Source organism: Chlamydotis macqueenii, chromosome 3, assembly GCF_036417535.1.
Source record: "Chlamydotis macqueenii isolate bChlMac1 chromosome 3, bChlMac1.mat, whole genome shotgun sequence".
In the NCBI taxonomy this organism is placed as follows: domain Eukaryota; kingdom Metazoa; phylum Chordata; class Aves; order Otidiformes; family Otididae; genus Chlamydotis; species Chlamydotis macqueenii.
Window position 1 is genome coordinate 67155468 of NC_141558.1, and position 20604 is coordinate 67176071.

General features: G+C 43.7%; 1 protein-coding gene across 2 annotated transcripts; it reads left to right on the forward strand.

Annotated features, from left to right (window-relative positions):
* Window positions 1-4: 4 nt before the first annotated feature.
* KAT14 (lysine acetyltransferase 14) lies at window positions 5-19595 on the forward strand. 2 transcript variants are annotated; one of them, XM_086745431.1, is made up of 10 exons: window positions 5-519; window positions 3046-3164; window positions 5006-5127; window positions 7689-7870; window positions 8387-8803; window positions 9762-10333; window positions 10864-11000; window positions 11511-11686; window positions 14847-15037; window positions 17730-19595. In XM_086745431.1, the coding sequence occupies exons 1-10, from the start codon at window positions 246-248 to the stop codon at window positions 17901-17903; spliced, it is 2364 nt and encodes a 787-aa protein (XP_086601557.1). In that variant the 5' UTR covers window positions 5-245; the 3' UTR covers window positions 17904-19595. The 2 variants fall into 2 exon arrangements, with proteins under 2 accessions (XP_086601557.1, XP_010125289.2); XM_010126987.2 differs by having other exon boundaries at window positions 6-519; window positions 8384-8803.
* Window positions 19596-20604: the final 1009 nt, after the last annotated feature.

A 20604-nucleotide genomic window follows, 5' to 3' on the forward strand; every position in this document is an offset into this window, starting at 1 on the left:
TGAGTTTTTAGAGGTGTGATTAAAGACATTTGGAGATCATTGGTATCTAAGTACTTGCAAGCGTTTCAGCAAACAGAGGTAACCTGTGAAAGACTTTTTCTTTTATATAGGTTATAATCCAGTCCCAAAAACTATAGGGTGGGCACAAAACATTTCCTTTGTCATCGGTACTTTGACTGTGGAGACTTGGCCAGCACATCCAGCGTGGATGGACTTGTCAATGTGGGGAGGAATAGCTCCTTGTTATGCAGATACCATCTAGGATGGCTAATAACGTTCACATGAGTGGGCTCCTGAGCCGCCACGATGATGAAGCCACCAGGACCTCCACCTCAGAGGGCCTGGAGGAAGGTGAGGTGGAAGGAGAGACCCTCCTGATTGTCGAGTCTGAGGACCAGGCTTCAGTGGATTTATCGCATGACCAGAGCGGGGACTCTCTGAACAGCGACGAAGGTGACGCATCCTGGATGGAGGAGATGTCCTATTACTGCGAGAAGTGCCAGAAGTGGATTCCCGCAAGTAAGCCTGCCGGTTGTGTTGTGTCTTGCTTGCATTGCTGCGGTTACTGTTTGCAAGGAGGTTACGCTGTCCTGCATACCAGTTTTACGGGGCTGCCCTTGTTTAGCTGTATCTTGCCCTTTCTGTGTTGGAGGAGAAAGGCTGTCTTGGCATTGCATGGAGCCCTGATGCCAGTGGTGTGCGTTGGGCACTTCAATCTATGAACTGCGTGGGTGCCCAAAGCTGGCATACCCTGTAAAGAAATGAGATTGATTTCCTTAATTAGTAGAAAACATGAGTATGACTTCAGAAACACGCACACCTTCCCGAGTCTTGCTGCTGGTGTGTTTAGGGGACTTTGGCCAGGCCACTTGGCCTCTCTGCTCCCTCAGATAAAGATAATGACCCTTACTGTAAAGCTCTTGCTATGGAAGAAAGGGGCTTTGGGATAGTGTTACTTTTTCTTTCTTTCTTTTTTTTTTGGTTTTTCCTAGTCAATTTTGCACACCTGTGGAGCATCTGGCTAAATCTCAACCTTGGTGGTTTCCCAATAATGTGAATTTCAGTTAGCTTTCACGGAAGCGTGTCCAGCTTGTACATCTAGCTTTGGGAGGCATTTGGAGCAAGCTGCAGAACTTGATCCCTCTGCTACCTCTGCTTGACATAAGATATATGCTCTTAGCAACATAACAGACTAGACTCTACTTTCTAAGTTCTGGATTATCGGATCTATTATTAGCTCCAAAAGCTAGATATTGCTAAGCACTGGTTGTGGGTTTTTGTTGGCTTTTTTTTTTTTTGTGGTTTTTTTTTTTTATTTGTAGTTTTCTGGGTTTTTTTTTTTTGCTTTCTTATTTATTTGTTTGTGATTAGAAATTGTGAACTCTTCAGGTGGCACCTGCCTGACAGATATGTCAGAGCTCCCCTTTTTTGCCATCCTAGGATTTGCCAAAAGTTACAGTGTAGAAATCTCTCAAGATGTGTTAGTGAGTGTTTTGATATTAATGTAACAGAACCAGCATTGTACTATTAAGGTAATATGCAGTTAAAGGGACATATTAACTTGAAATTATTAATTATTAAAAAAATGGAGTAGAGTTAAAGATGGCATGGGATATCTCATCTGAAAGCACTTGATTTAACACTCAATTTCTTTTATTTTAGAAAGATGTTCCTCTCTCTCATTGCTGTGGAACAAATCCAAAGAGCAGGAAAAGCCAATCACAGAGCAACAGTAACTGCATACAAATGTGCAAAGTAAACGAGCTGGAAAAGGGAAATACTGTTCTCTTTGCTAATTGTTCAGTTATACTGATATCAGTTGTCACTTGTGAAAGCCACCAACAAGCTCAGACAAATTATCACGTTTTGTACTGAATCACCATCTAGAAATTCTGTTAATCTGCTAAGTGTGGGAGGCGTTCCCCATCAGACATAGGTGCAACTTTAATGGTTAGATTCTGCATTTCACTAAGGAAGCAGAGCATCCATTCATTGCAAATGCTTGATCTGGTGCCATTATACAGTAAAAGAGGTGTCATGCTTTTAGAGAAAGACCTTACATGCGTGAATTTTCAGAAATGCTGTAGTCTTAACTGTTTCCCTGTCTTGTGAATTTATTTTTAAATTTTTCATGTTTGTGTAAACTAACCCCTGGAGAGTTGAGAAGTTTTGATTCATATGATGTTTTTTTTTTTTTTTTCTCTCCTGCAGAGTCATAGAATTAGAACTTGTAACTTTGGATGTGTGGAGTCTTACAGGTGGCTCTATCCCAGCAGATCACTTTTGTTAAGACAAACTTTTACACAGGCTTAGCTTTACACAGCTTTACACGTGCTTTGCTGACTGGGACCTAATTTATCAACTGCGGTCAAGAAAAAGCATTTCCTGATAATGTTGGGCCATTCTTTTGGTTCGCAGTCTGAAGGAAAGAAGATCTTCCCCTGCTAGGAGAAATAAATACCTTAAAGCTTTGCAGTATGTCTGCTGCAGTGCATCTTGGAGGCTGCTCAAACAGGAACTGACAACCTCACTTTAGGAGTAGTTTATGGACAGGGAAAAAGCAAGCTGTCAAGACATGTAGCAGTGACTGGAAAGATGAGATGGAAGAGAAAGCTTGTATATTTTGATAGCCTTTGCATTAGCATACCTTGGTTTTTTTACAGGTCAGCTTTTTTTAAGTAGAGTGGGAAAACAGTTATTTACTGAAGTACATAGGTTATCCTGGGGAAGCAAGAATGAATGAGCAATGCAGCAGAAACAAGGAAATCCTTGACTTTGTACCTGCGTTCAGATGTTAATTAGAACGCCCCTTTTTGATGCCTGTGCTTTTCCGTTGGTCACTGGTGGCTGCTGCAACTGTGAAATCAATCTGTACCTTCCATCACAGCGAGTTCTGGAGCTTCCTGGGAACTGTCTGGGTTTCTGGACTCTGGGAAAAAGGCAAAAAGCACTTTTCTGCCTGATGTTGTAGGGAATCCAAAACTCCTTTGCAGCATTTTTTCCTACAAAAAGACCAATAAATTGATTTTTGCCTATTCATTTTAGGTCAACTGAGAGAACAGCTCAGCTACCTCAAAGGAGATAACTTTTTCAGATTTACTTGCTCTGATTGCTCAGAAGATGGAAAGGAGCAATTTGAACGGCTGCGACTAACATGGCAACAAGTAAGTGCTGGCAGTACAACCACAGGACTTCTAAAATTGTTGTTTGTTGTGTATGTGCTACCTGTAAAAGGAGGATCAGGTATAGGTAACAAAGGAACATGAACTTCAGAAATTAACTAGCTAAGGATTGTCTGCATATTAGAACTTGGACATTTGGCAGGTAAATTAATTGAAAGATAATAATACAAACCACATTCTTTTTTTTTTTTTTTTTTTCTCCCCTTCCCCTTATGTTGCTCATGAATTCATGGCTTCAGGCAGGTTTGGAAAAGCAAAGTTAATGCAGTTTGGCTGCTAGGCATGAACAGTTTTTTGTGTATATGAGCAAACGTAAAACTAGTGAGGTGGGAACATACAAGCAGAAGGCTTGCCAGCTCCCTGAATGCAAAACTCCAACCTGGCTGCTTACTTGCTAGCAACAGTCCTTGCTGGAATATGCTATTTCAGTCACCTGCACACCTGACCACTCAAAATAATTTGCATTATCCAGCAACTACCATGTGAGTAGACTGATGCACATGGGCTTGCTCTAAGCAGGGTGCTAGAGGAGCAGGCAGGCAGTGCTGGCAGGCTCTGCATAAAATGAACTTGACTGAGCAGTAGCTGCTGCTCAGCATTAAATGCTGTTAGCATCCACATGCTAACAACGGGCTGTATGTGCGAGACATCTCTTTGCAACCTTTGGGACAATAGCGTTGTGCTGTCTGATAATAGATCGTTTAAAACATCAGTTGTAACGCCTCCAGTGCTTTCTCATGGTGCTCAGTGCAGGGCTGTGCAGGCGAAAAGGTTGGCGTAGCAGAGTTTCAGCAAGTTACAGCTCTGGAGAGCAAAGACTGCTGGCATTACACCCAGGTCTGTCCCGAGTGGCAAAGGGAAAGACAAAATCAAAACAGGTGAGGAAGAAAGTTGACTAGTGAAGACACTTATTTCCCTAGGCTCATCTGAAGCAGGAAAAATAAGGACTGATTTTTGGATTTTTTTCCAGAGTGTATGGCCTCGACAGATCCTTGTCTTTAGCCAGCTGAAAACAGATTTGCTTCTGAAGTCTTGAGCCACTGTCCCACCTGGCTTAAAAAACCCACAAAATCCTAGATAAATGGTTATCAACTAAGAGGGGTTGCGAGGCAGAAATAGGGTACAGGGGACATTAAGGCTGTCTGTATTTCCTCATTTGGGTATCATCAGCAATGCATTCCAGAAGGTTACAGCCTGCTGCGAGGAGACCCATCTCCCTATTAAAAATACATTTCAAACTTCTCTCTGACAGGGAAGAATGAGTCCCTATTGGAAGTGGTATCCAACCGAGGCTGTGTGATTCTTGAAAGATGGTCCCAGCCCAGCTGTACGTTTTCAGTTGTATTCAAATGAATTGGGTAAATGTAATTAGCAGTTGATCACCTAGGATTTACTTACAAAGAGGTGTGATATTTTTCAAATCTGCCCTTCAGTTTAGGCATGTCATAGGTGAGACTGAATTTGGTTGTGAAGCAAGACTTTTTCCCTACCTCCACACTACATTCAGATCCCAGCTGTGATATAATTAATTTATACAACTGCTGTAAAAGCTTGTATCTTAGCATAAACCTGCATAACTAGGCAGCTTGTTATTCCCCTGGGATGGAGAAATCCCTGGGAGAATGTGCATCTAACAATAGTAAGACAAGAACAGGCAGCATGAAAGCAGGAAGAAGATGGATTGCAGAAGTTGCCTATGAGATGTTGCAAAAATAAGATATTTATGAGGGAGCAAGATTTGTGTGTGTGTGTGGTGGGTGTGAGGAGCAGTTCAGCAGATGAAAAATAAAAGATTCACTTATATCCAATGTTTTCTGTTCCAGGTTGTCATGCTGGCAATGTACAATTTGTCTCTGGAAGGAACAGGCCGTCAGGGGTACTTCAGATGGAAAGAAGATATTTGTGCTTTTATTGAGAAACACTGGACTTTCTTATTAGGGAACAGGTAAAGACGTGATGTTTCCATGAAGGTCTGGCTGGTGAGCCAAAGGAATGAAAAGCTATTATACAGATGGACAAGAATACCGGTTAATTTGGTGATGTCTCTGTTGAGCCTCACTAGTGAGAAAATGGGAAAATTTAATATTCAGAACCTGAATGTAGGCATGAGGGGTACTCTTGAAAATGAATAAGCATTTCTTAGTGAGGAAAAAAACCCCAAGAATGTCACACAAAACCAACATATATGCATATATTTTGGGTTATTTCTTTTCTTCCTGTAGGTAGTGTATGAACCGGCAAAGCCTTTGAGTGTTTCTAAGTAGACACAACAGACGGGCTAGTCCTGCTGCCACTGGGCTTTAAAGAAGGAGAAAAAAAAAAAAAAAAAGAAAAATAGGTTCAGCAAAGTACCACATTACTTGGCTATAAAGCACTTGTATGGATCTAGTCTCCAAAAGAAAAATTGTGCTTTTCTATTAGCTTGTTTTGGATCTTAATAAAATAGCTTTTATATAGCAGGCATTACCAAACACTGAAATGTTTTTCAGTGTGTGTAAAAAAAAGAAGCTGTAAAGGGGTGATGAACCCTTCTTGTAAAGGGCAGCCTTCGTGGCACGATGAGTTGTGTGCCGTATAGGCGAACGGCACATTTTTTCAGAGCGCACTGAAGCTGTCAAACCCAAGTCTCACTTAATGCCTGTGCTAAGGAGGCAGGAAAGGAACTGAACAAGCCTCCGAAGTTGTAGATTTGATTGACTACACAGCTGCTTTTCTTCCCCAGGCATTTCTCTGTTGTAAGATCTGGCCTTTCTCCCTAAGCAGATTTGCTCTTTGGCTTCGCCTTCATTGCTTGTCTGTGCCTCCTTGCTCTGTTCTCAGCAGTGTTAGTATTTGTCCCCTCTGGAAACCACGGGGACCCTGATGGGAAGGCAGCTCATGGCCCATTGTCCCTTGCTCAGGGAGCCATCACCTCCCAGGATTTGCTGCTGCCTTTTGCGACCTGCCCAGGGAACAGGGCACTCCTTGCTCTGATTAAATTCAGATGAAGTGATTACTGGCCTCAGACATAGTCTTGCTTGCCTGGACAGGCCACTGATGGAGCAGGGACAGCTGAACCATATGTGTAGCGGTTGAAGGTGTGCCATACTTTACTTCCTTGGAATATTAAAGTACAGCTTATCCAGACTTACTGTAATGCTCTGGACTCTGATCTGGGACACTTTAGTTTAATCCCCTGCATTTGAGGGTCAGTACCCCAAGATGTGTAATTGCAACATTCTGACAGCAGCGAATACCTGCTCTGCCAAGCCTAGCTCAAGCACTGAAGTCTTTGCCAGTGGATGTGTGCAAAGGCAAGAAGGAATCCCGAGACCCTGTGCAAGCAAGGGTTTAGGCTCTACACCATGAACCTGATTCTCCGGTATCCAAGGGAGTACCTCTGTTATTGGCTACAGGAGAAATTTAAAAAATATTTCTTCTCACTTCCTCCCTAAGTGACATTTTAATTATGTCTGTGACCAGTTCTTAGAGGAACAGAAGGTGCATAGATGCCCAGGAGAGTACACTGCCCTACAGAGTGAAAAGCTGAAGTGTAGCTCCCTGCCTCCAAGTGGCCAGAAGTGTGCTTCAAACATAGTCCAGTGAGTGTGGCTGGCTGGTACGTTGACTAATAGGGATCCTCTTCCCCATGCTGCAGGAGAGGTTTTATGGCAGAAAACCCCAAGCATGCCTATGTCTGTGGGACAAGTATGCATACTCTGTTACCTTGCTGCTTCCTGCAGCTCTGTTGTCCTCAGTGATTTATTTCTCAGACTGGTAACTCTGCTTCTCTGCAGTGCCTGACAAGACTGCAGCTATGGAGGGCAGAGTGGTCATATCCCAGTCCCCTTTGTGATTTCAGCCTTAGGGATCCTGTCCTACAGCTCTGAGAGCATGCTTTGCTAAATGAAATCTCAAGTAGTCAAGGCAGGCATTTAAATTAAGTTTGCCTTTCCTTCTGTGTGAAGTGACACCTTCATCACTACCTTTCCCTTGCCGCTCCCATCCTGTATGCCCAGAGTCCTGTTTTCCATCTTGAGTAATGGAATATGGCTCTGCAATGTCAGGTCAACACAGCTCTCACTAGGATCCTGTTCCTGTTCTTGTGTTGTCAAATTGTTAATGAAGGTAGCAACGTCAGCATTTGAAAGCTGTGGGTTCCAGTGGCACAACAGACCTTTCCTCTGTAGGCTTGGTGTATGGTGGCTCACTGACAAAAGAAAAATTGCATCTCACCATGCTGCATTGGCGTGGTATTTATGAAGCATATGTACGCAGTGCTTTGTGCATCAGAGCCCACCAGTACCTTGTAGCTTGCCCTTCAGAGTGGTTCTCTGTTTGAAAAACCATTAATTAGTCTTTCACCTCTTTGAGGGTGGGGGTGTGGAGAGTACATCATCCTCCTGCATCAGTGCCAGTGGGAGAGGCGCTCTTCCCTTGCCATCTTGGCAGAGGGAGGAGGCTTCAGGATGAAAGCACAGCTGGCGAGTGGGGACCCAACGCTTGTTTTCCCCTCTCCCACCATAGGAAAAAGACCTCAACATGGTGGAGCACAGTCGCTGGCTGTCTCTCTGTGGGGAGCCCCTTGTTTTTCCGCTCAGGGGCACAGGAATTTGGAGAACCAGGATGGTGGAAATTGGTTCATAATAAACCCCCAACAATGAAACCTGAAGGAGAGAAGCTGTCTGCATCTGCACTAAAGGCAAAAGGTAACTCTTCTCCCAGTGGTGTGTAGGTTCCTAGCTGGGCCAGAGCTGATAATGCTGGAAGACATGAGAAAAGTTTACTTAAAGCTATGTGTTTGTGTGCACGGACAGTTTCTTAGTTTTGCTCTGCTGTAGTGGATGACTTAAGAGGACTATGGTGCATAGACTGTAGTATGAGAAGCTCGTATTTTATTACATTTTTGCATTGTGCTAACTAATTTAAAGGCTTTTGAGATTTGTGCAGGGTGTTTTTTAGCTGAAATCTACAATTTTTCTGCTCCTCTTTGCTCTAGGGAGGGTTGGGTTTTTTTTATCTTTTGTCATGGGATGCAAGTTCCCTTCTATGCAGAGGAGGAAAATTGAGGATTTAATGAGGCTTTGGTTGTGCATTGGCTTTCTGCTACGTGTAATACATCTTCTAAGATTTGTAGTCAATGTGTTATTCTGACCATATAGTATGTATCCAGTGACGGCAGGAGCTCAGTGACTGTTAGAATAAGCAAACTATTTCTTCAGCAGCTTCAAAGCCACCTCTGGATCCCATCATTACTGTGGAAGGACTCAGGAAACGGGTGAGCCGCAATCCAGTCGAATCGGCCATGGAGCTGAAGGAGAAGAGATCTCGCACTCAGGAAGCCAAGGACATTCGGAGAGCCCAGAAGGAGGCAGCTGGCTTTCTGGACCGGAGTACTTCCTCCACTCCTGTTAAATTCACCAGTCGAGGCCGTCGCCCTGATATGGTCCTTGAGAAGGGAGAGGTGATTGACTTCTCCTCCTTGAGCTCTTCAGATCGTACTCCTCTGACGAGCCCTTCTCCTTCCCCGTCTCTGGACTTCTCTGCTCCTGGCACTCCAGCCTCACATTCAGCTACTCCCAGCCTTCTCTCAGAAGCAGATCTCATCCCAGATGTCATGCCACCACAAGCTTTGTTTCATGGTAAGAGATGCTATGGTTTTTGTTTAATGATAAGCCATTCATAGTTATCAAGGAAGATGTTTTAAAAAAAACCAAACAAACAAAAAAAGAAACCAACTTCCAATGCGCTGCAGGATCTTTTCAAGAAAAGATGAAAAGTAACTGGTAAAATTCTGTTTGTCTTAGCTGCCTATAAATATTGATTAGTTTTCTATAGTTGTATTGCCAGCTTTTAAGCCCAGAAGGAGACACTATTACCATCTTCTGAAGGATCCTGAAGAAACAGTGGGTAGAAGATTTCACCTAGCAATTATTGCACCACTCAGCATAAGCATTTAACTGCAACAAACTCTAATTTTGTCTCAAATGTTTTTAAATGGGAGAAATTTTATTCTCATGGTAACGTTCTGGTTTTGTAAGTTTTATAAGTTTGAATATCCCGATTAACAGATGCTAAATTTTGTTTGGGTTGCAAAGCAGTGATGCAGGCTGAATGCTGTTAGTTCCTTAAGGAGCCAGACCTCAATCTACTTGGGAAAGTAGAGAATAAAGCACTTCTTGATGGAAGGAAGGACAGTCAGGTTCTGTAGAGGGACAAATCCTGCGCTTCTGTAACTCCTAATTGTTCCCTCAAATTAAAAATAACTTCTCCAAGGTATGCTATTTGAAAATACAGCTCACCAGCTTGACCATTTGATCCCCAGTCTTCAGGAATTTTCAACAATTTAACTTTTGTCAAAGAGCCTGAGCGTGCAGCTCAGATGCCAAACTGCAGGAAGATTGATTCTGTGACCTGAAATTGGACTCCTTATGCTGTTTGCTGTCCAAAATCAGGAGGTCCAGAAGTATGTAGAAAATGGAGTGTGTTGGGTAAACCTGCATTATTTTTCCTTAGCAGAAAAGTCGTGTGACAACCCTTTTTGAAGTGGGGCTTTGGTGTTTATATTTTTTTCCTGGATTATTTTGATCTGTTGAACAGATGATGAGGAGATGGAAGGGGATGGAGTCATAGACCCAGGAATAGAGTATGTGCCCCCTCCCAGTGGGACGGCTGGTGCTGGCACTGTGATAGCAAGTAGGAAAAAAGTGAAGACAGCCGAGCAGATCAAGCAAGAGGTGGAGAGTGAAGAAGAAAAAACAGAAAGGATGGAAGGTGACAGTGAAGATCCTGAAGAATCAAATTCGTCTCTGCAGGTGAGGGGGAGAGACAAGAGGAAGCCACAGCTGGAAAAGGATGCTAAACCCAGAGCTCCCAAGCACACCTCTGTTAGTATCTATGAGGAAAAGCTGCTGCTGAAGAGACTGGAAGCCTGTCCCAATGCCATGAGCATGACCCCAGAGGCCCGGAGACTGAGGCGCAAACTGATAGTCAGGCAGGCCAAGAGGGAAAGAGGACTGCCACTCTTTGACTTGGACCAAGTTGTGAACGCTGCACTGCTCTTGGTTGATGGGATTTACGGAGCCAAAGAAGGAGGTGTTTCCAGGTCCCCAGTAGGGCAAGCAACATACAGAACTACTAGCCAGGACTTCAGGATCTTGGACAGATACCAGGTGAGTTTCTAAATCTTAACTGTGCTTTTGGCACTGGTTATTTTAGACCTTTTGCTGCAGACAGCGGTGTTACCTTGAGGTTATCCAACTCACAAAGTGAAAAGGATTATGTGAACAAGACTCATTTTGACTTCAGGCCGTGTCCTCACCAGTGTTCTCACAAACCCCTTTCTTCTTGGGACATGCTCATACAGCATAGCTGTCTGTCACTGTTAGCACCACAAATGGCTATGTATTTGTACTCCAGCCCTGCCCAAACACTGATGGTGGAGGCCTGGAAGTACCCAAATAGGCATTTGCTGTTTCATGCTATGTAGGAGGGAGATCACTTGCAGTGTTTTTCTGAGCTCATAGGTTTGAGCACTAAATTTGAGAGTGCACAGCAGAGTCCTGTGAGGTGGGTCCATCATGCTCTAGGTGCAGTCTATCCTGTCACATTGAAAGGGCCTTATTCTCCCTCTGTTGATATGATTCCCCTGTGTTATTGACTAATTTTCCTAAAATGTTCTGCATTTTTTTTGTGCATTTAGACAATGCTGCCAGCCATGAAGGGATATCGACAGCAAACGACAAAGTTTCTGTATCGACTGGTAGGCTCAGAAGACCTGCTGACAGACCACAGTATTGTCAGTCCTTACACATCCCGTGTCCTGAAACCTTACATCAGGTACAGCTGGTCAGAGGTCGAATTTGCTCTTGGCTTGTGAACTGACAGCTCATGGAGAGGACACCTTTCTTGGGCAGTGCTCCTCACTCATCTGTGAAGTACAGCCCAGTATACTATGGTAACCTGAAAGGACAGTGTTTTGTTTAGCTGAGTGGTTAAACTGGCTCTGCATTGGAAAGGGGAATCTTCAAGAGAGGGCAGGGCAGAGAGGGAATCACCGTAGTCATTCAATGCAAGTTGCACCTGCTCTTGGGTCAGAACTGTGATTTCCTTGCTCCTGCTGTAAGGAGAGACTGGCTTGCTGTACTGCGGATCCGGAAAGTGTCCTGGCCTCTGACACAAGGGTGTTTTTGCTGAGCTGGGTGCTGCTTTCCTACATGAATGGAAGACTGTTCTTCTGTTCCAAGTTGAGCATGTCAGAAAACACTCCATGGGCAGTACCCATTCAGCTGCAGTAGCAGTTATTGTTGCTCACTTGCCTTTTGTGTTTGCTTTTCATGTTACTGGCAGGCGCGATTATGAGACAAAGCCCCCAAAACTCAGACTGCTGGCAGAAATCCGGGCGTATCCACACAGGAATGATCTCAACTGGAAGGCTGAGCCAGAAGCACCCATTGATTACTGCTACGTTCGCCCTAATCACATCCCTACTATAAACTCCATGTGCCACGAATTCTTCTGGCCTGGTAAGATTCCTTCAGTACTTGGTTTTCTAAGAAGGAAGTAGTTTTGTTCAGGAGAAAATATTCTTGGGCCAAATTTTTCTTCAGTTGGTGCCTGGCTCAGTTCTTAGAAAACCATTATCAGATGTCATAGGAATGCGGTTGAGATGGAGACATGGACTTGGTGTCTTTGTCTTTTGAGATCATTTAGAACTGGGCAATTAGGCCCTAATTAGCACAGCTCTTGTTGTTTTGGTAACACCATCGATGCCAATAGGAGTAGTCAGTTACTAAAATTAAGCATCCTGTGAAATGTTTTGCAGAGTCTAGGGGAAAGTAAACAGTTTTATACCAGAGATCGATAGCTTCATAAGAAAGTTTCTCTGTAGTAGCTGTAAGCTGGATATGTTGGAATGAGATTTGGAAATTGCATTTACAACTGCAAGCTTCACTCTGGTGTCCTTTATTTCTTCAAGCCTCAGTATTTGCAAGGTATGGGAAAGTTTGGCTCTCGATTTTTGGGTCATTTCTTGAACTGTAGGCTCTCTGGGACAGTGACTGCCCTTTGTGGGAGAAGTTATGAGGCTGTAGTCTGTAGTTCTTCTGAAATAATAATAGTGATGTTCATCTGTTACATGGATCAGCTTCTGATCAGCAAACAACGTGGCGGTCTAATTTAGAAAAGCCCAGTACAAACAGTACACACTCTTATTCCAAGTGACTGTTTGCTTTATGTTTTGATTTGCAGATAGTGATTCAACAGGGTTTGTAGTTCAGCAGTGCTCATATGCTGCAGTCAGGATCTCTTTGTGCTACTCATTGTCCAAATTGTACAATTCGAGGGGAGATAAGGTGGCATGCCTTCCCTTTCACAAGCTGTTTTGGAGCTCATGAGAGACACTTGCAATCCAAACAGAGGCTGAACCCCTTTGTCATAGTCTCTCCTCTTCTGATAATGCATTTGAAGTCCTGGCCAAGTTGAGTCGCACCTTCATTAAGTTTTTCAGGACTCACCCTGTTTTATTTAACATAAGGAGTGTGGGTGTGTTCCACCCGACTGTGAACTGTTCATCATTAAATCAGAAAGCTGACACTCCCTTCCGTCTCCAAACAGGAGTCAAATTCTCTTCTGTGGTGCGAATTTTCTGAGGCTGAATTATATGATTTATTGCACCTTGGTTTTGTTTTAGCAGGAGAGGTAAGCAAGGTGGTGATACTTCAGGAGATAAAGCACAGTGTCTTTGTGGACCTGAAGGGTTTAGCTTCACAACAGGCTCCTACAGTTGGGGAGGGCGTGGGATACGTAGCTGGAAGGGCATAATTAGGCTAGCACTGTTGTTCAGAGAAACAGCTGTAATTCTACCTAAGTTTAGGCACCCGAAGCATGTGTGCGTGGGGGATGGGGTGCTGTTGTCAAAAACTGGTATCTTGGGTGTGCTCAGCTGCCTTCCAGTAGTGATGCTCTCATTGACTGAGTTCTTAAGTTTTAGGCACTTCACCAGGTTAGGTGAACCCAGGCCTTAGTTCTTCCACCACTCCATATCCTTCCCATCAGAGCTCTTCTTGTTTCTCACAAGGCAGAAACAAGTTTGCAGGTAGTTACCGCAAATGAGCTGATGTGAAGCAAGATTCCCCCTTGTTGTCTCTCACGGTATCTTGTGCCTTCATGTCCTAACGGGAAACGTCTCCTGAGCAGACGAGTGGTAAACCATACTGAGCTAAGCATCTTCCTACAGGAATAACTGCATGCTGAGGGGACGGCACCGTTTCATAGACGTCAGTATGCTCAGGGCAATGTAGGATTCTTGCACAGACATGCTGTAAAGCACTTCACAGTCAATTGCAGCCTTGAGATAATTAACGTGGCTCCCTATTGCCAATCGATTCCTCCCACGTCTTACTCCACCCAGCTTACTCTCCAGCAAGAAAATAATTCACCCGCTTATTTTTGTCTGGTGCCTTATGAAGTCTTGCATCTCATCAAGAGTGATAAACATAACTGGAAAACGTACTCTGCTATTTTGTTATCCCACATTCCAAATATATCCGTGATTGCCAATTTGAGGCTGAAACTAACATTTATGGTACAGTTCCGCTATGTCTTGCACCTCATTTAGAGCCTGTCCACACAAATTACCAAGCAGTCTTCCGTGCTGTGAACTGCACTGCTTGGCCCTAACATGCTGTGTGGATCCTCTTAGGGCAAGGTAAGAAATTCCACTCAGAAGTTACTGGCTTCAGGCCTTTCTGTCCCGCCTCTGACTCACAGAAGCACCACTGCCTGAGAGGCTGCTCCATGCCCCAGATTAGAGAATTTGCATGCTAAAAGCAAATGTTTTGATAGCATTGAAAGCTGCGGGCAGGTTCACAGTGCAGCTCCACAACAGCTGAGTATGCACAACAGATGAAGGAGGAGGAGCTCAAGGCCAGGTGGAGAAAAGAGCAAGGAACTTTAGGCAGGTCATGCTACCAGAGCTGAAGGCCAGTTTCATATCCACTGCATCTGGAGAGAGTTTGCAGGAAGAATGGGACGGTTCACCCAGTCTGTGAGGCTGCTACACTCTAAACTGCCCCCCTTTGCTTGTCTGCAGGCAAATCCTTGGCGTTAGCCAACTGGAATAGGAACGGTGTACACCAAACTGGTGCTGGCCCAGCCCAGGTGAAATGAAGAAGCAAACCCTTACCCATTAATGTTACTGTAGCTCTTGGGAAACCCAGGCAAGGGGCACACATTTACTAGGACTCAATCCAGCAAACATTTGCAAATGCAAGTATCTTTATCCACATGGATATTTAGAACTGGGTCCTTAGTAGAGTCTGCTGATATGGTTCAGACTATAAACCAAGGAAAGATTAGCTGGGTGATGAGATCATGTTATTTTAAATTTTTTTTTAACCATTCTATTTTAGAGAATGTGCTTTTAGAGTTTTATTTTCATCCTCAAGTCATGTGGGAGGAAATCAGCTTTGTTAATTCCTTGATGCAAGAATCCCCGCTAGTAAGCGTGTCTCATTTTGTCTTGGTGTCTAGTTAAAGCATCTCTTGATCTTAGAGCTTTGAAATAAAGGAAAGGATCAAGTGAGTGTTTCTAAAAGGCCCTAAAACCCTGAATTTCTGTGCAAGTGTGACACCTTTCTTTTGGTTTGCAATGCTTACAACTGCTGTTTCTCTGTTTCTTTGTAGGAATTGATTTGTCAGAATGCCTGCAGTATCCAGACTTCAGCGTTGTCGTCCTTTACAAGAAAGTTATTATTGCCTTTGGCTTTATGGTGCCAGACGTGAAATACAATGAAGCTTACATCTCTTTTCTGTTAGTTCATCCTGAGTGGAGAAGAGCTGGGATTGCAACCTTCATGATTTACCATCTTATCCAGGTAATGAAAAAAATTCCATATCTCTAACTAGCTCTCCCTTCTTCCTTGTGTGCACACATGCAAATATTAGAAAGTAAGTAGTGTTGTGTTCCTCCTTTCTGTCACTTTCCCTTGCCCTTTCTTTGCTTAAACACCTGCACAGATTGTCAGCAGCCCATGTGAACATTTATGGGGGGAAATAACTAAAAAGCCGAAACTAAAATGTATTTAGAAGAACAACCATACTGGACAGGTCCTCAGAATTACCGAGTTGCTGTAGACTTTGACTTGGGATTAACTTTGTGTTCTTTAGTACCGATAGTGGTTCACATAACAGTAGTACCGTAAATTTGGGGTTTAAAGGCGAAAATGAGATAATAGCGGAGAAGTTCAGTTAGAATCTATTGCAGCTTTCTTGGCTACACCTGGAGGCTTATTCTGTGACTGTGGCTGTTGCATTAAATCACTAACTGATCTTAATCATTCTCTTTCACTTTTAATACTTTGATTCAAATCCAGCTGAGATGAAGATAAAGAATAAGTGTTTGCAACCTCATTCAATTTTTTTCAAACTAGCTTGTACTGGGCTTTGTTCCACAAAGACACTTGGGAAAATTAATCTGAGCTAACTAAACGGGTGGTATTAAAGTAGTTAAACTTCATTAAATCTCTGAATGAATACTGTTATTCAGGTGGCCTTCATTCCATTCACTTTCTTGAATTAAATTGCAGGAAAGCCAGCTTAATTTTGAGTAAGGATGCAGACAGATGTCCTTTTCAGAGCCCAACTGTGCCTCTTCAGGGCCCACAGTTTTACCACTTGCTGAACTCTCTTGGCAGAGCTGCCAATGTGAAACATTTCTTAACTTGTTTCAGTTAAGATGAGCTGCACTAGCAAAAACTCGCCATTGAAACTCTCTCTTTTTTTTTTTTTTTTTTTTTTTTTCATACTCATTTGGCTGAAGAGAAGTAGGGAGTGCTGGCAGAGCCTTGGGAACAGTGATCTGTACCTTGGAAAAGCAGTTTCCACTGAGGGTAGTTCTTCTGGGCCACCCGAGGGTAATTCTTTTACCTACACAGCTCTCTGCAGTGTCCACCTCTCTTTGCTCTACGTGTTGACACAGGCCACTAACCAACCTACTTTAAATTCACCCCTTACGTTTCCCAAGCATCTCTCTGTAAGGTGTTTAAGTAAACTGTCCTCAACTGTAGTCTGTCAATGTGAGACGTCAACACCTAGTGAGAACAGGCATGAACGATGCGCCAGGGTTTGCAGGGATCCAGCAGCTGGACTCATGTCTCTCCAGCAGAGCTGGGATGTGTTGGTAAGTCAGCTGTACAAAATCATCACTGCTTTTTGTAGGATGTATCACAGCTAATTAACCTAATTCTGCTTGCAGGTAAACTAGTATGAAATTATCATGTTAAGGAGAGCCAAGCAGGTTGGAGGCTGATTAGGCTTGCAGGCAATGAGAGATCACCAGTGTGTTGTCAGTTCATGTTAATTTATTTTTCCACTGCTGAGTATCTGTCAGTGGTAGAAGGTGTTTAGACATGGAAGAGAAGGAATGGTAGTTGTGACCTTCTGTTCCTCAATTGTCAGACTGTATGTGCTGCTTCGCAGCCTGCTTGGGCTGACACCAGGCTCTGCTCTTTGTAGATCGAGCCTCTTTCATAGACTGGATTAAGGGTAATTCTCTGTCTCTGGGATCATTGTGCTGAGTTTAGGGATGGATTCTTGGGAACAGCGTAATTGAACAGAAAATCTGTTGATGTGAATGATGCCTTGATGATGGGTTTGTTTTCAGAAGTTACGCTCTAGTGCATCCAGCCCAGAGGACCAAACTGCATCTTCTTATATCTCATTCCAATTTCCTTTTCCCAAAAACGAATCCAGATTATTTTACCTGCCCGTGCCCCTCCTCCCCCCACCCCGCACTTAAATCCCTATGAGAGCTTTCGCTTTGAATAATCTACCATGGAAATTTCCTAAAGGGTGTTTCTGTTCCCACTTAGAGTTACAATACGTTCAATATAAATAGAATGCTATTAAAACACTAGATGAAAGCAAGAAAAATGTATTATATCAGCATCTTATCAGAGAGCTGCTGGTTAGGATCATCTGGGATCTTTAAGGTAACTTCAGCCATGCCATTTGCTGTCTGAACTGAATTCCCTGCCTTTCTCAGGAGGAGTGCTGTGCCCTGAAGGATGGGAGAGGAGCTGGGTGGGATAGACAGGAATTCCAGCGTGACAGCCCAGAGGCGCGCTGGGGCTGCTTGCGTGGTCCCAGAGAGCTCAGCTCTGTTTGCTGACAGGGAGGAGCGCGGTGCCTGATCCTCTGGCATGTTTTGTCTTTTCTTCAGGCCATTGTTTATAAGTATTTGAGATCAGTGCTGTACACCGAGATTATTTCTAATTAACAATTACTTTGCTGTTGACAAATGATAATCCAAAACCTGCTTTAATTTGTCAGAGAGTCCATGTTTCCCAGAAACAAAGGCTCAGAGGAACAGCAGTGTTCCCTTTGCCTGTCAGCTGTTGCTATGTGTGGTAACTTCTGTGTCAAGGCCTGCGATTTTCTCACATTTCCTCAGTAACTTGAATACCTGAACTGATGAATCTCTTCACCTCCGCATTCCCCCAGAGGCTGTCTCATGCTCTTGCTGTGATACTTTTCTTTTTTTTTTTTTTTCTCCCCCTCCCTTGGCAGACCTGCATGGGCAAAGATGTAACCCTTCACGTCTCTGCAAGCAACCCTGCTATGCTGCTCTACCAAAAGTTTGGATTTAAGACTGAAGAATACATTTTGGATTTTTATGACAAATATTATCCCTTGGACAGCAAGGAGTGCAAGCACGCATTCTTTCTCAGGCTGCGGCGCTGATCCATCGGAGTTGTCTGGGGGTCTGCAAAAAGTGCAGTCTGTCAAGCAAGGAACTACCATGGCTTTCAGCGGAGGACACTGGCTGCCATGTGAGAGCTGGAACCCACTGATGCCTTTATCCCTAAGACTTCGAATGTCAACAGTGATATGTTGTGTGCTGAAACTGCCATCCAAGAGGATTGATTCCTATGCTCCAAGGGGAGAGGCCTGGAAATGCCAGCAGGGATATGCTGAAACCACTGGAAGGCTGAAATTCTTTATGGGGAGTTTTCCTGCCGCTGTGACTTTGGAGAGCTTCATTGACAAACAAATAAAAAAAAACCCAGCAAACTCAAACAAAAAAATAGTTGTAACTTCAGAGGGGCCCCACGGATTTCAAATTTTGAAACCTATCCAAAAAAAGTCACAGGTTTTTTGTTTCTGTTTTTGTTTATGGGAAATTAACATCTAAATTTAAATCATCCACAGTGTTTCTGTGATTTGATTGCTTTGTTAGGAACTGTGTCTTGAATCCATGAAGAGAAACAAGACACTACTGCATCTAGCTAGATGCTAACATTAGGAAAGCTCTACACATGCCAGAACAGCAATACTGGAACGATGTCTTAGGAATAAGGGAAGAGCCTGTGAACTCATGTGAAACCAAATCCAGGGCTCAGAAGAGATTTCTTTCTTCCACTTCTTCCGTGCTGCCTTCCTTTCCCCTTGTTGATCCTGTGCTCAGTGTGAAGTTCTTGTAGTGTGCAGTGTTTTGTGTTGAGGAACAAGATGTCAAGCAAGTTTGTAGCTAGGTTAGGTAGGGCGCAACAGCTGCCAAATCAGCTCTTTGAAACCTTACAGCCTATCTGCCAGTTGTTGATGCTGCAGATCAGCCCTTTGGGCACACCTCTAACCACAGAGCCGGCCTCACAGGCTCCAGCATCCACCTCCTGCTACAGACACTCTGGCTAGAAGAAACCCAGAACAAAAGTCAGTGGTGACGTTTGAAATGCAAGCTCTGGTTTGTAGAAGCAATCTGTTTGCAGCTTGGAGGGAGGAGAGGGTAGAGGAAGGGCAGTTCCAGTTCTTGGAAGCATATAGGCTATGATTTCATGGCTCTAAGTAAAAAGGAGAGCAAAGAGTAAATAGAAATAACCAAGAATAAAAAAAAATACAACCCCCAGGTTCTCTGGTAGTGAGGTCTAGTCCTTTTACACAGTTCAGCAGCTTCTCTCTCCCTTTTATTGCAGATGAACAGTAAGCTGGCAGTTTGCTGCCTGACCAAAGGTCAGGTCCGTGCATTTTAAATACAAATCACATCCACTGTGCTGTTCCTTTCACATAAAGCCCCACGGAGAGCTACACAACAAATGTGACTTCTTTGTTCTTAATCCACGGTGTACACCTGTTGGGTACCTGGCTATAGTAGTAGTTGCCTTAATGGAGTCTTCATTTTGGTAACAGCAGAGAGATGGACACAAAATATGTTTTTGTGTAGCAAATGTACATCATCAAAACAAAAACAGTGTTAGTGGGAGGGAAAAAGAACCCATCCAAGTGTTTTATATCCTAACATCCATGCACATTTCTGCCTGCTTTATGACTACGTGAACATTTTCAATGTTTCTGATGTTATGAGTTAGCTGTACTTGGAAAGAAAAAAGTATCTGTCTTTATGAACGGGAATTAAAGCCCTTCTCTTGGAAAAGCCTACCTGTAGTCATGCAGTTTGTTAAGCTGTCTCTCTGTCATCTTACTTAATTGAAATCTAGCAAACTCAAGTATGGCTGATAGAGGATGCAAAGTGTGTGCATGGTTAGTGGAGCAAGGCAAGAAACTCCTTATTTTTCTACTGAGCATCCACACAGAAGCTGCACACATGCAGGCCCTAGCAGGCTTTCCTTGCCAACCAGAATTAGGAGATAAAAGATGGTCTGAAGAAGATGACCAGTTCTGTGTCACGTTCTCAAAGGTGTGACCGTGAAAGTTTTGAGGGGCTTCCTGTTCTGTGCTTATGCCTCTGTGGCTTTGTCCCTCAGAGGGAGGATGCCAAGTGAAGAGGTGTTAGAACAGCCCTGGTATTCCTGCTGTGCTGCAGGCTGCTTGCTTTGTCCAGGTGGTTTGTTTACACCTGGATCCTCAAGGGCAATTAAGTGCCTTTGAGACTTCACATCTCAGCCATTTTGGATCTATCTGTCACCTGGAAAAGCAGAAACAGCAATATTTGCCTTCTTCGGGGGACTGGTAAGAATGAGCTCATTAAAGGTTACAGGAGATGAAGATCAATATTGCTGTTCTGCAAGCTGCAGAAACATGAAATTGCTTTGCAACTTCACAGGTCCACCAGCATCTATGTGGACATGACTTGTTACTTGCTATGTGCCCATATTTCTTGGAAAACCAGCCAATTAACTGCTCTACTTATTATATCCCGCACTTCCAGGGACTGTAGGCTTAAGTTTTGATCTCCTGATGTTATCTTATGTGGAGGACACTCCACATCCTGTTTCTTAGTGCTGCCTGTGAAAATCTGTCATGGCTTTGAATTGCTTTCCATGACATCTTTCCCTGTTGATCCTAATGGCTTTGGTGAGAACAGGGCGCAAGCGTGGCTGGCCCGAGGATCACTTTATTGATGTTCTGGGCCAAGATGCATAGCTATGACCCAAGAAACTCTTCCTGACTTGCACAGGGATCCCAGCAAACCAGATCTGAATGACCC

Bases quoted from the DNA above. Each gene is read 5' to 3' on its own strand.
- KAT14 (XM_010126987.2), top strand. From the start codon at position 246: ATGCAGATACCATCTAGGATGGCTAATAACGTTCACATGAGTGGGCTC. The intron at 5,128-7,688 runs GTAAAGACGTGA...CTCCCACCATAG, and splicing joins ACTTTCTTATTAGGGAACAG to GAAAAAGACCTCAACATGGT. The intron at 11,001-11,510 runs GTACAGCTGGTC...TGTTACTGGCAG, and splicing joins GTCCTGAAACCTTACATCAG to GCGCGATTATGAGACAAAGC.